The sequence below is a fragment of the Armigeres subalbatus genome, chromosome 2 (genome assembly GCF_024139115.2).
Source record: "Armigeres subalbatus isolate Guangzhou_Male chromosome 2, GZ_Asu_2, whole genome shotgun sequence".
Classification (NCBI taxonomy): domain Eukaryota; kingdom Metazoa; phylum Arthropoda; class Insecta; order Diptera; family Culicidae; genus Armigeres; species Armigeres subalbatus.
The window spans coordinates 386,596,670-386,609,836 of NC_085140.1; the positions used below are offsets into that span (position 1 = coordinate 386,596,670).

At 40.1% G+C, this 13,167-nt stretch overlaps 1 protein-coding gene across 2 annotated transcripts; it reads right to left on the minus strand.

Moving 5' to 3' along the window:
- Positions 1–677: 677 nt before the first annotated feature.
- LOC134213172 (zinc finger protein 558-like) lies at positions 678–3,953 on the minus strand. 2 transcript variants are annotated; one of them, XM_062691856.1, is made up of 3 exons: positions 3,745–3,953; positions 3,335–3,524; positions 678–3,239 (listed from the first exon to the last, which is right to left on the minus strand). In XM_062691856.1, the coding sequence occupies exons 2-3, from the start codon at positions 3,467–3,469 to the stop codon at positions 1,968–1,970; spliced, it is 1,407 nt and encodes a 468-aa protein (XP_062547840.1). In that variant the 5' UTR covers positions 3,470–3,524; positions 3,745–3,953; the 3' UTR covers positions 678–1,967. The 2 variants fall into 2 exon arrangements, with proteins under 2 accessions (XP_062547840.1, XP_062547839.1); XM_062691855.1 differs by lacking the exon at positions 3,745–3,953 and adding an exon at positions 3,573–3,684 and having other exon boundaries at positions 3,335–3,463.
- Between the last annotated feature and the right edge of the window lie 9,214 nt (positions 3,954–13,167).

Below are 13,167 nucleotides of genomic sequence, written 5' to 3' on the forward strand. Positions count from 1 at the left end.
CCCCACCAGGGTTAGTACACTAAATAATGATTTGAGTGTATTACTTCCACACTAATATTCTTCCCTCCCCCTTCATACGGGAGTTTGGCAGAAGGAAGGTCGTGCGATATATACCATTGCAAATATTGCGCTTCGCTCGCTTTCAAATCGACTCCTATAAAAACATTCTTCATGCCTGCCGTATCCTAACGGAACTATCAATTATACACTTTCGCCTCTAATTCTATCACAAACATGTACGTCTAAGTTTGGAAGATGATATTAGCATTTCCATATCATCATATCATTATCAACTTGCTTAAACTAAGTATCGAAAAAATGCAACATAATCTCGTTTCATCGGAAATTTTCTCGACTTCCCTGGGCACAAAAGTCATCGGGTTAGCTTCATTAGCTCAAGCAAATAAATTAATTGATTGCAAAACTTAAGGACCTCATATAAACATATGTTTGCAGTTATGTTAGATACGTATGCTACAAAAACACAAAAATGTCACCGACATCCGTGCTTAAAAAAGAAAAAAACTCATGGAACTTGCAACAAGCATGGTTTTTGTTCCTCCGAATCAATCCAATCGCTATTTCGATGAAGTTAGATACCTGGTGTACTTTTAAAATAAAAAGTTTTGCAAGTATTCAATGCTACTGCTCTTTTGAATAAATGAAATACGAGTGAATTATATGTATGTAAGTACTTTATTTTATTTTATTTTTATTGTTCGGTTGTAATGAGAAGTTCCATTCTAACAAAAAAAATACGCTTATATTCAATAGCTAATATTTAGATTCATCCTGCATGTTTGAATATGAATGAGACGTTAACAAATTAACGCTGAACCTACAAAATCTCAAATTAAGGTCTTATAATCTTGGAAGCTATAATACAAAGACCTGAAGTCAACCTAGTTTAACCCATTATAAGCAAAAGCAAATCAATACTGCCGCTAACCGCAAGTCGAACACATATGTAAAACTGAATGTTATAGGTAACCTTTTTGAAGCATTTTATCGTTCATTGCTTTAGAGCATATTCATGCTACTGGTATTATTACTTGATAAAGAGTATCTTGATGGCAATGTTCAAAAATCTAATTTTCACAAGGAAAAAAATGTCAAAATTCTAAAATTTATATAATATAAAAATGTTAAAAACAAATGGATTGAATGAAAGTAGATTTAAACATCATATCTTCCTTAAAGTAGTATTTATAATTTTTCTTAAACACTTTTTTATTCTCGAAAATAAAAAAAACTCTATACAAATTTTTCATAAATTATTTCGAAGCTAATTTAAACGTAAAGAATAATTCTTGTTAGTGGACACTTATTCAACCATTCCATACAATTTTTAACAGCGTAGGTTCCTTTCTCGTGATATATAAAAAGCAAATAAGGAAAATCAACAACAACATTGATAAGGAGATGGTTTCCATTATTCATATTCATAAATATGCATTCCATTCCCATAACTTAACTTCAATATTCCCTCAGGACCTCTGCTATAAATTCTAAATTTGGAATATATGTTTCCACTTATATTCAACAAATAAAGTAAGACCGGTTAGCAGAAATCTGATGTTTTGTGTAGTATGTGAATGACCTGCGGTTACTTTTCATAATAATTGGTATTGCTTTACACTTTTATAAAACAGCTAGTTAGCGACAGTATCAATTATTACTCGGGACGTAAAGTATCGAGTTGCTCCTACCCAATAATTTCGACATTCTTGAATATTATCTACCGAATGAGGCAATATGTAGTACTGTACAATATACTTTTCTTGATATAATCTAAAATAAGTTAAGGTTAAATATAAAAATTTAAAAAAAATAAACATACTAAATTGATAAATTAAAGCCTAAACTTCACTGAAACGGTTTAATAATCAATCCGCTAACAATAATGCAACAAAGCAATTATTTTCCTATTTGTTTATAGTAAACTGTTCAACCAAGCTACTTTATTCTTAATAGTGTTGAGTTTTCTTATGTACTGACAGATTGCTGGCATGAAGGAAAGACTTGGTGCACATGTTGCATTTATATGGCCGTACTTTCTGTGTGGCATGGATTCTCATGTGCACCTTCAGGTTGCCGCTGGTCGCAAACGCACTGGAACAAAACTTGCACTGGTATGGCCGTTCGCCGGTATGCACTCGATAGTGAATAGTCAAATACGACGGATGACTGAAGGTTTTGTTACATATCTTACACGTGCTGGACAGTTCTCCTCCACCAGCAGGACCTGCAGACTCGCTAGAGCTGCTTCCCATTGCAACTCCCGCCAGAGCATATGAATGTGTTTCCAGGTGAGACCGAAGCCGAGGCTCTGAGTTGAAACTTTTATAACACTGTTGACACTTGTACGGGCGATCTTGCGAATGTACAACGTTCATATGCGTTTTCATGTTACTGGAAGTAGAGAACGCTCTGCCGCAGATATTGCACGCATATGGTCGCTCACCTGTGTGACTTCTACGATGGATGATCAAGTTTCCATACAGCTTGAAAGTCGCATCGCACAGGTCGCACTTGAATCGACCATCCGGTAGAGTATTTTTCACTTTATGCTGATCCATATGGAACTTGAGAGTACGTGAGCAGGTGAATGTTTGAAGACAGAAATTGCATTTCATAGAGTTAGTATTGGAATGCGTCGATTCGTGGTATTTGAGTTCTTGCATGGTCGAAAACATTTTGTTACAAATATAACAACTAAGATCGACTCGACCAACTACATTGGATATTTGCAAGTTGAATCCCTCAGCCTTTGGTTGGGATACACAGAATTGAATGTGCTGGTTCAATTCGAAATCTGTAGAAAATTCCTCTCCACATCCATTGCATCTTACCGAACTGGAACTAACAGGCTCCTCAGTTATCATGGACTGATCTTGATTAAATCCCATACTTATTTTGAGCAAATCTTCTGGTTTCACCTCACTACCAAAAGTATGATCAAAAGTTGAACCATCCATCGATACATCTTTGCCTTCCAATGCTCGGAGCAGAGTTTCATCTAATTTATCCAAATTTAAATCCTCATTATCTTGCTCTTCGTTCGTACCGTCTTCGATTATGATTTCATCTGTTTTTACCAACGCTGACACATTCTGTTTCTGCTTGCAATACTGTAGGTTGTTTTTTCGGCATGTTACACGGAATTGGAAAAATTCATCCAACTTTGTCATACAAGGTTTGCAAATTTGTGCAGTTAAATCATCATCATCAACTGGCAACTGGAAAATAAATAAATAAGTTTAATAAGTGGGTCACACTTCCAACAATTCGCCATGCTTCTCCAATGCTTCTAATGTAGTAAGATGTGTATTACCTGTAGCGAGGTACATTTGAAGATTTTTATTGCCACCTGAGATTCCCAATCTACATCATCTTCGTCCTCATTGTCCGGAAATATACGTTCCATCTCCGAGCACTCCCCGAAACACAATCTGCAGCGTGCCTCCATTTTGTATCAAAAATTCAATTAATTATAATTTATTATTATTGTATTCGACGCCAGACTGAAACGAGCAGAATAAAGTAAAAAACGAGAAAGAAAAAATGAATACCAGCAAATCCAGCCAAGTCATTATTAATGGTTTCTCTCCCTTCTTTGGTATGAATAACATGAATAAAGTGATTAATTATCCCACTGATTATAATATATGATGGTTTGCATTCACAGCACCCAACAGTGCCAAGGTTCCAACAGTTGCTACCCGAACGGAAACATTCACTCACCTTCTGGGACATTTAATACTGCAGCTTAGCAATTCTCTTGGCTTACATCGAGAAAAACTATTGATTTCCAGTTAAATGATAATTAAATTAATCAAATTGTAAATTATACGACCGAGGGTCTTGTCGACCAACACTACAACGATCTACACAGTTCAGCTTAGGCTGTCGCTTGGATAAACACACAACACCAAACCGAACCCAGTCGAGGCCACTGACAGAATGAAGCGCATTGTCGATGTATGGAACAGAGAAACTTCAAAACGGGTAGAATGGGGAAGGTAGCAATCGCTACCGAAAAACACTATGAGGCGCGTTCACATAACGAAAAAAATAGGATCAATGGGAGGCACGGAGAACTATGAACGGTCTAACAGCGTAGTTTGGACAAGGCAAGTCAATTGAACGCGAATTACACGTCTAGTTACCTACATTCAACTTACTTGAAAGAAAAGAAAGTTGAACAAGTTCAACTTTTGGCAAGTCAATTGAATTCAACTGAGTTGTTCAATTCACTTGATCTGTCTAAACGTAGTGTAGTACACTAAGTACGATGGAAAATTCAACTGTTGTGACTTCGATGTGTTGTACACAATTAGTTTCATTCACCGACCTCGGCTGTGAGAATCACGGTTTGAGCATTTTAACCGGTAAAAATTCGGGAAGGTGCTTCAGTAAAGAGAAAATTTATTAGAACAGCACCCTACATTCCAGCCGAAGCTGCTATTTTAAGACCGCATGATTAATGATATATTTGTAGTATTATAATTAAGTGATAAGAAAATTATTTTGAGCTTTTTAGTGGAATGTCTTCACTTGTCATAAGACGAGTTTATACAATCCCATTGAATTCCACCACTTAATTGTATCTCGACAGATACGTATTTCGACCTCAACAGTAAGGCCGTCTTCAGTGTCTTGTACTTGACTCGACTTATCTGTCGAGATACAATTAAGTGGTGGAATTCAATGGGATTGTATAAACTCGTCTTATGACAAGTATAATTAAGTGTTAGACGGCAATAATATTGACACTTTTTTAATCAAAAGCATCTTTTACATTGAGCTCTTGCAGCCTTTCTCCTATGTCCCATTAGCAATCAAAAGAGGCATCATATGAAAGGACCTGCGTCTCCATCGCTTTGCTCACGCAATCGCTTCCAGGCGATTGGTAGGGGAAGAGGCCCCAAAACACCCCGATGCAAAACGACTTTTGTGGTTTCACTCATATTTACCGTCATTAAGATGGTAGTAACGAAACTAGACCTAAAATTATGTAGGTTAGGACAAAAACGTTTCAAAATAGTGTATGGGAAGGTCGGAAACCGAAAAATTTCCACATTTTAAAGATACGTCTAACATTTTGGCGAAGCAAAACGCCCTAGTGGCACTAACCTACAATGTACTTGCATCTCCACGCACTATCCATGCCAGAATGCTGATTTGCCGACGCGTGGTGTTTTGTTCCCTAGGAGCTGCCAGCTAAAAGGCGTTTTGCCTCATGAATTTTCCGGCAACAGAATATCACCACTTTTTTGAAATGTGAATATTATCAATATGACTGAGATTTTTGAATGCCATCCACTAGCTATCTTGTTTAACTGTTGCATAATGTAAAAATACCCATGAATAGCGTTACAAATAAGACAATAAAGCAGTGTTTGCTTAGCTAGGGCATATTGCCCCCCTTCCCCTATTGTGTTAAGGTTCTTCCAAACACACGTGACGCGATTCTATCGCATGGCGACTGCGACTCTGTCATCGGTGGTATGGAAGCGTAGCTGGAACATTGCCTGCAGCGACCCAAGGGGACGTCCACAAATTACCTAGCGCTTAGAGGGGGGAGGGGGGTTGAGTGAAATATGACGATCCATACAAAATTTTCAGATGCTTCATAAAAAAAGTGTGACATAGGGGGGAGGGGGGTTGAAAAAGTCCAATTTTTGCGTTACGTAATTAATGGATCTTCCCCAACGATAGAATCGTAACGATATCAGTGCAATTTGGAAGAGGTATTTAAATTCGAGTTTTGAACACATAGCTCCGTATTTGCGATGAGATGAATATATGTTCAGTGAGATGGAAAATGGAACATTTTCCCTACTAGAGCATTTTTGTCGATTCATAATTTGGCAAAAAGTGAAAAAAGGCTTCGATAAACGGTGAAATAATGCAGGTTTTGTTGAATAATCTATTTTTCCCTAAAACTATAAATAATGAAACTTGAAATATATCGTCGAACTATTTTACCTGCTTTTTCCAATTTATCCTATTTCATTCAGAAACATATGTGTTCATAATTTATTTTCGATACAGTCCTTAAGTACTGTCCGAAATTGTATGCCGTTGACGCCAATTGCAAAAGAGTTCGTGGGGCAGTACCAGGTGGGGTTCATCAACTTCAAAGCCGCATGTGATCGAGATCAGATCGATCGATCGAAGCGCGAACACGGATTTCCTGATAAACCTGATACGATTGGTCAAGGCGACGATGGATCGGGTGATGTGCGTAGTTTGAGTTTCAGTGGCATTCTCGAGTCCCTTTGAAACGCGCAGAGGGTTACCGCAAGGTCTGCTATTCAACATAGCTTTGGAGGGGGTAATACGAAGGGCAGGGATTGACACGAGTGGTAAAATTTTGGTACTATTTGGTTTCGCCGATAACATTGATATTTTCCCCTAAGACGCTCGCAAATAATTATTAATAGATATTATTGCACGTAATTTTGAGAAGATGAAGGAAGCCCACATCAGAGACGGAGATGCATCTTGACTGGAAATCCTACGTATTTTGGATTCTGCAAGATGATCGAATTGACCTGTGCGACCTGTGCATTGCAATTTTGTTCGCAGCTTTAAAATTATCGATAGATTACTGAGCATTGTTATCCAAACATATATTTGGATTATATGCATTTGTTATATGTTTTGGACAAATTTGACGGTTGAGCAAACATAATCGGAAAATATTTACGCAAACAGGCAACCAAAATGATGCGATGGGGGCGCATAGTATTTTACTGTACGATACCGTACAACCCGCACCGCCACCACATGATGCTTCAACGATCAACACGGAACTTTCAGCCGACAACGCTTTGTGATGTATCATTCACACATTGAGGTTCATCGCCTCGACAGTGACAGCTAGTTGCCGCGATTCTATCGTTGGGTCGCGGCAGGCAATGTTCCGTTTACGCTTCCGTACCACTGGCAACAGAATGGCAGTCGCCAACCGATAGAATCGCGACGCGGTTCCCCTTTATAACTAAAATAAAAACTCCTCCTTAAAAATAAGAAATTGCCATTAAAGAAATCAGGGTGTGAGCAATAACTAAATATAAAATTTCCGCAAATACTGCAAAATTTCCATAAACAATTAAGAATTTTCCACAAAACTAAAATATAATGGCACTTTTAAAAACAAAAATTGCAATTATAAAGAAGAATTTTCCATAAAAAAAATCAAACGTTCCACGGAAAAAATACAAAAATTCCATAAATAAATATTGATAACAATAAACAATTACAAAGTTTTCTATAAAATAAATGTTTTTTTCACAAAAAATTATAACTCCACGAAAAATAATAATAAATAGCAATAAAAAAGTATAAAAATTTCCATGATGAAATATACAAAAAGAAATAAAACTGAGCATTTTTCCATAGATGACCCCTTCTTTAAAGGCGTTTAAAGTTCATGGAAAATTTAATCAATTTTATTGCTTTTTGTATTTTGTATTTCTGTGCTTTCAAAATTTTTAATTTTTATGAAAAAAAAGGATTTATTTTGTGGAAAATTTTGTAATTGTTTATTGCTAACATTAATTTATTTATGGATATTTTGTATTCTTTTCCGTGGAACATTTTGATTTCTTTATGGAAAGTTCTTCTTTCATAATAGCAATTTTGCTTTTAAAATTGCAAATTTATTTTTGTTTTGAGGAAAATTCTCTATTGTTTATGGAAGTTTTGCATTATTTGTGGATATTTTATATTTATTTATTTCTCATACCCTGATTTCTTTATTGGCAATTTCCCATTTTTTAATGAAAAATTTCTAAATCGTCATGGAAATTTTATATTGCTGACGAACCTTTATTTCCATCAACCATCCGCCTCAACCCAAATTGGCGATGTATAGATTTTCAAAGCGTTCTTCATTGGCAGTGCACGGTTTGGTACCCACTGAGTACCTACCTCTCCAAATCGCGCATGCATACGAACAAAATCGAAATTGAAGAGAGGCGTTGGTAAAGGATAAAATTTTCTTCTCTCTTAGAGCGACAAAAGTTCCGCTTTTTATGAACACTTTGGTGCAAAATTGCTTCCGATATTTTATAAGGTAATGGTACCAATGGTGGAGGTATCAGGAGAGGAAGAGGCCCCAAAACACCACCCGATGCTAAACGCCTTTTAGGTATTCCCTCAAATTGTCAGTAGCCATCTCAGAACTAGACGTAAAATTATGTTGGATAGGCGAAAAAAGTGTCAAAATAATTGACAAGAGAATTGAAAAAATCGAAATTTTCCACATTTTTATGAAACATCTAACATTCCGGCGAGGCAAAACGCCCTAGCTGGACTTAACTACAATGTACTACGCGTCTCCACGCACGGTTCATATCAGAATGCTGATCCGCCGACACGTGGTGCATTGTTCCAAGAGCCCTGCACAATGGACACTTTTGCGTACGTTTTGACAGTTTTTCCATGGAAGGGCCCACACTGCTCCTAGATCCACAAAAGAAATAATATTTTTTTAAATTCGATAATTATAGGAAATTTACAGCTTTATTATCTTAGCCAATAGATAAACTAATAAATTTTTCTAACAAAAATGAGATTTGTGTTATTTAACATTAACGACTACCAAATATTGCTTGCACCACTAATGGGTACACTGTTTCTTTAGTGATGGTAAACACTGTTGGACTAAATTAAAACATTATGTTGGTTCCTATAGTGGTGCAATCCATTGATTTCTCATGAGACTCGCCACTATTGTTACAGTTGCACCACTATAAGTCCAAAGGAGTCGGTTTTATTAAAGATAATCATTGTTTTCAACAGTTTTTCAAGCGAAAGCACGATGCATCAACTGAAACCATTATAAAGTATATAATTATGAAAAATCTCATTAAGCCCCACTACCTCCACTGTTAGTGCTACCACTAAAAGTACGGCTGCTCTATTAAATGGGATTCTGGCTGGATTACAAATACGTTTAATATTTATATTCGACAATAAAACATTCGATAAGCATAATGTAACAGGCATTTTAATTTTCTGGTGGACGTCTATATCAGGGCAGAATTAGTGAATATTTCTGAATTTTTTTTGTGACATTCGATATATGTATTAAGTTAGGAGCTGGATAGCATGTAGACAACTTAGGATGCAGAGGGGAGGGGCGAGGGAGTATGACGAATGTCCATGGTTCACACAAATTTATTAAAATCATGTGAGCAAATGTCCACGCTAATGGAAGAGAGTATCTAAAACTGGCGTGGCCCTCCTTAGCCGTGCGGTAAGATGCACGGCTATAAAGCAAGACCATGCTGAGGGTGGCTGGGTTCGATTCCCGGTGCCGGTCTAGGCAATTTTCGGATTGGACATTGTCTCGACTTCCCTGGGCATAAAAATATCATCGTTTTAGCCTCATGATATACGAATGCAAAAATGATAGCTTGGCCTAGAAACCTCGCAGTTAATAACTGTGGAAATGCTTAATGAACACTAAGCTGCGAGGCTGCTCTGTCCCAGTGTGAGGATGTAATGGCAATAAGAAGAAAAAGATCTAAAACTGGTGAACTGTTGTTCACGTACCAGTAAACATTAAACTGAACATATAGTGAACAAAATTAGAGTGCATAACCAATGAACAACCGATATCTTATTCCGACTAGACACTATTACACCGATTCCCAAATGTACGACCGACACAGACAAGACAGACAGGCTAAAAGTTTTAGGACAAGAGCGATCAATTCTTTATCCCTGAAGAAGGTCCCAAATCCGGACCGAAACGTCGGAGTAATAACATTATAGTTCGTTCGAGTTAATGATAAGACTGCTAAGCCAAGAACGCAACACATAATACAAGGGTTGAACTGAATGATCGGGACAGGCAAAATTTTATCAAAATTCAAATGGCCATAACTCCGTGAAATATCAACCGATTTCTTTGGTTCTGACAGCGTTCGACGGGAAAATAAATCATGTTTTGGAAAACTTGTTCAAATCCATGGTCAGACCACTGGATACCGGAGATAATCCGGATTATTTGAGGGCATGTCGAACATGTTATTTTTTGAGCGCTTGTATTTTTCACTTGGGTGAAATGATGACCCTTTTTATATTTTTTACAGAAACAAGACAACAAACACCTGAGATATGGCCGATTTCGTGAAATCCGTGAAACCGGTTCCACCTATTGTAGCACGCACGCTATTGTTCTCGTAGACAGCGTTCTTGCATCAAGCGGTAACTCATGAAATAACGGCTGGCGCAGTGTTTCTGAGCAAATATTGGAAATTTAGGATTTTTAAAAATTGTAATTTTCTTTATAATATTATGGACAATGCGTGGAGCCGCGTGGTTGATTGTAAGTTAGTATCGCAAGGCGTTTTGCCTTGCAGCAACACCTTTACTGCCGCTAACCGCAAGTCGAGCACATCTGTATGTGGAGCCCCATATACAGATGTGCTCGACTTGCGGTTAGCGGCAGTTTAGCTATTCCATCAAAATTTAGCCATTTCTAGCATTCATACCTTCCTGTCTAATATTTTGATTTTTTCTCACCTGCCTTACATTTCAACTACGATAAATATAATATATATTATGGGGGAATACCGAAACGGAATTTTGCCTCATGGGACATTCTAGAGCTCTTCCTCAATTTATAGTTGTAGTAATTATGGGGATCATTGAAATCCGCGGGCAGCAGGGACTATGTCCAAGGGCTTGACGATCCCTCCCAGGCCATCTGCGAGTTGTGGGGCTTGCCTAGGATGTGGTGGGGTTTGACAGTGGGCCCTGTTAAACCTCTATAAAAAGCTGCATGTATCCGCAAGTAGGCCCCACCAAAGCGACCGTGTGCCGCTCAAAGCGCACAAGCCCAAGTCCTGGTGTTAGGTGGGACGCTAAACAGCCCTGACACGACGGCCCTCCGACGAGACAGGAGGTTTGCGCAGGCCCAATAAGCCGCCTAGAAAACCAATCATTACGAACAATATAAGAGATAATGCGACTCGATATAATCGGCAAAGACCTAGGCGACGAATACAGGATCACGATTGGAAGCTTGGAACATGGAATTGCAAGTCGCTAGGTTTCGCAGGTTGCGACAGGATGATCTACGATGAATTACATCCCCGCAACTTCGACGTCGTGGCGCTGCAGGAGATTTGCTGGACAGGACAGAAAGTGTGGAAAAGCGGGCATCGAGCGGCTACCTTCTACCAAAGCTGTGGCACCACCAACGAGCTGGGAACCGGCTTCATAGTGCTGGGTAAGATGCGCCAACGCGTGATTGGGTGGCAGCCAATCAACGCAAGGATGTGCAAGCTGAGGATTAAAGGCCGTTTCTTCAACTATAGCATCATCAACGTGCACTGCCCACACGAAGGGAGACCCGACGACGAGAAAGAAGCGTTCTACGCACAGCTGGAGCAGACATACGATGGATGCCCACTGCGGGACGTTAAAATCGTCATCGGTGACATGAACGCACAGGTAGGAAGGGAGGAAATGTATAGACCGGTCATCGGACCGGATAGTCTGCACACCGTATCGAATGACAACGGCCAACGATGCATAAACTTCGCAGCCTCCCGCGGAATGGTAGTCCGAAGCACCTTCTTTCCCCGCAAAAAATCCACAAGACCACATGGAGATCACCTAACCAAGAGACGGAAAACCAAATCGATCACGTTCTAATCGACGGTAAATTCTTCTCCGACATCACGAATGTCCGCACTTACCGCAGTGCGAATATTGAATCCGACCACTACCTCGTTGCAGTATGCCTGCGCTCAAAACTCTCGACGGTGTACAACACGCGTCGAAGTCGGACGCCGCGGCTTAACATTGGGCGGCTACAAGACGGTAGACTAGCCCAAGAATACGCGCAGCAGCTGGAAGTGGCACTTCCAACGGAAGAGCAGCTAGGCGCAGCGTCTCTTGAAGATGGCTGGAGAGATATTCGATCCGCCATTGGTAGCACCGCAACCGCTGCACTAGGCACGGTGCCCCGGATCAGAGAAACGACTGGTATGACGGCGAATGTGAGCAGTTAGTGGAAGAGAAGAATGCAGCATGGGCGAGATTGCTGCAACACCGCACGAGGGCGAACGAGGCACGATATAAACAGGCGCGGAACAGACAAAACTCGATTTTCCGGAGGAAAAAGCGCCAGCAGGAAGATCGAGACCGTGAAGAAACGGAGCAACTGTACCGCGCTAATAACACACGAAAGTTCTATGAGAAGTTAAACCGTTCACGTAAGGGCCACGTGCCACAGCCTGATATGTGTAAGGACATAAACGGGAACCTTCTTACGAACGAGCGTGAGGTGATCCAAAGGTGGCGGCAGCACTACGAAGAACACCTGAATGGCGATGTGGCAGACGAAGATGGCGGTATGGTGATAGACCTGGGAGAACGCGCGCAGGACATAATTCTACCGGCTCCGGATCTCCAGGAAATCCAGGAGGAGATTGGCCGGCTGAAGAACAACAAAGCCCCTGGGGTTGACCAACTACCAGGAGAGCTATTTAAACACGGTGGTGAGGCACTGGCTAGAGCGCTGCACTGGGTCATTACCAAGATTTGGGAGGAGGAAGTTTTGCCGCAAGAGTGGATGGAAGGTGTCGTGTGTCCCATCTACAAAAGGGCGATAAGCTGGATTGTAGCAACTACCGCGCAATCACATTGCTGAACGCCGCCTACAAGGTACTCTCCCAAATTTTATGCCGTCGACTAGCACCAACTGCAAGGGAGTTCGTGGGGCAGTACCAGGCGGGTTTTATGGGCGAACGCTCCACCACGGACCAGGTGTTCGCCATTCGCCAAGTACTGCAGAAATGCCGCGAATACAACGTGCCCACACATCATCTATTCATCGACTTCAAAGCCGCATATGATACAATCGATCGGGACCAGCTATGGCAGCTAATGCACGAACACGGTTTTCCGGATAAACTGACACGGTTGATCAAAGCGACGATGGATCGGGTGATGTGCGTAGTTCGAGTTTCAGGGGCATTCTCGAGTCCCTTCGAAACCCGCAGAGGGTTACGGCAAGGTGATGGTCTTTCGTGTTTGCTATTCAACATCGCTTTGGAAGGGTAATACGAAGAGCAGGGATTAACACGAGTGGTACAATTTTCAATAAGTCCGTCCAGCTATTTGGTTTCGCCGACG

Excerpts from the sequence above, each read along its gene's own strand:
- LOC134213172 (XM_062691855.1), bottom strand. The coding sequence starts at position 3,632 with ATGTTATTCATACCAAAGAAGGGAGAGAAACCATTAATAATGACTTGG. Across the intron at positions 3,464-3,572 it reads TGACTTGGCTGGATTTGCTG|GCACGCTGCAGATTGTGTTT; the intron begins GTATTCATTTTT and ends TACAAAATGGAG. Across the intron at positions 3,240-3,334 it reads TCAAATGTACCTCGCTACAG|TTGCCAGTTGATGATGATGA; the intron begins GTAATACACATC and ends TTTATTTTCCAG.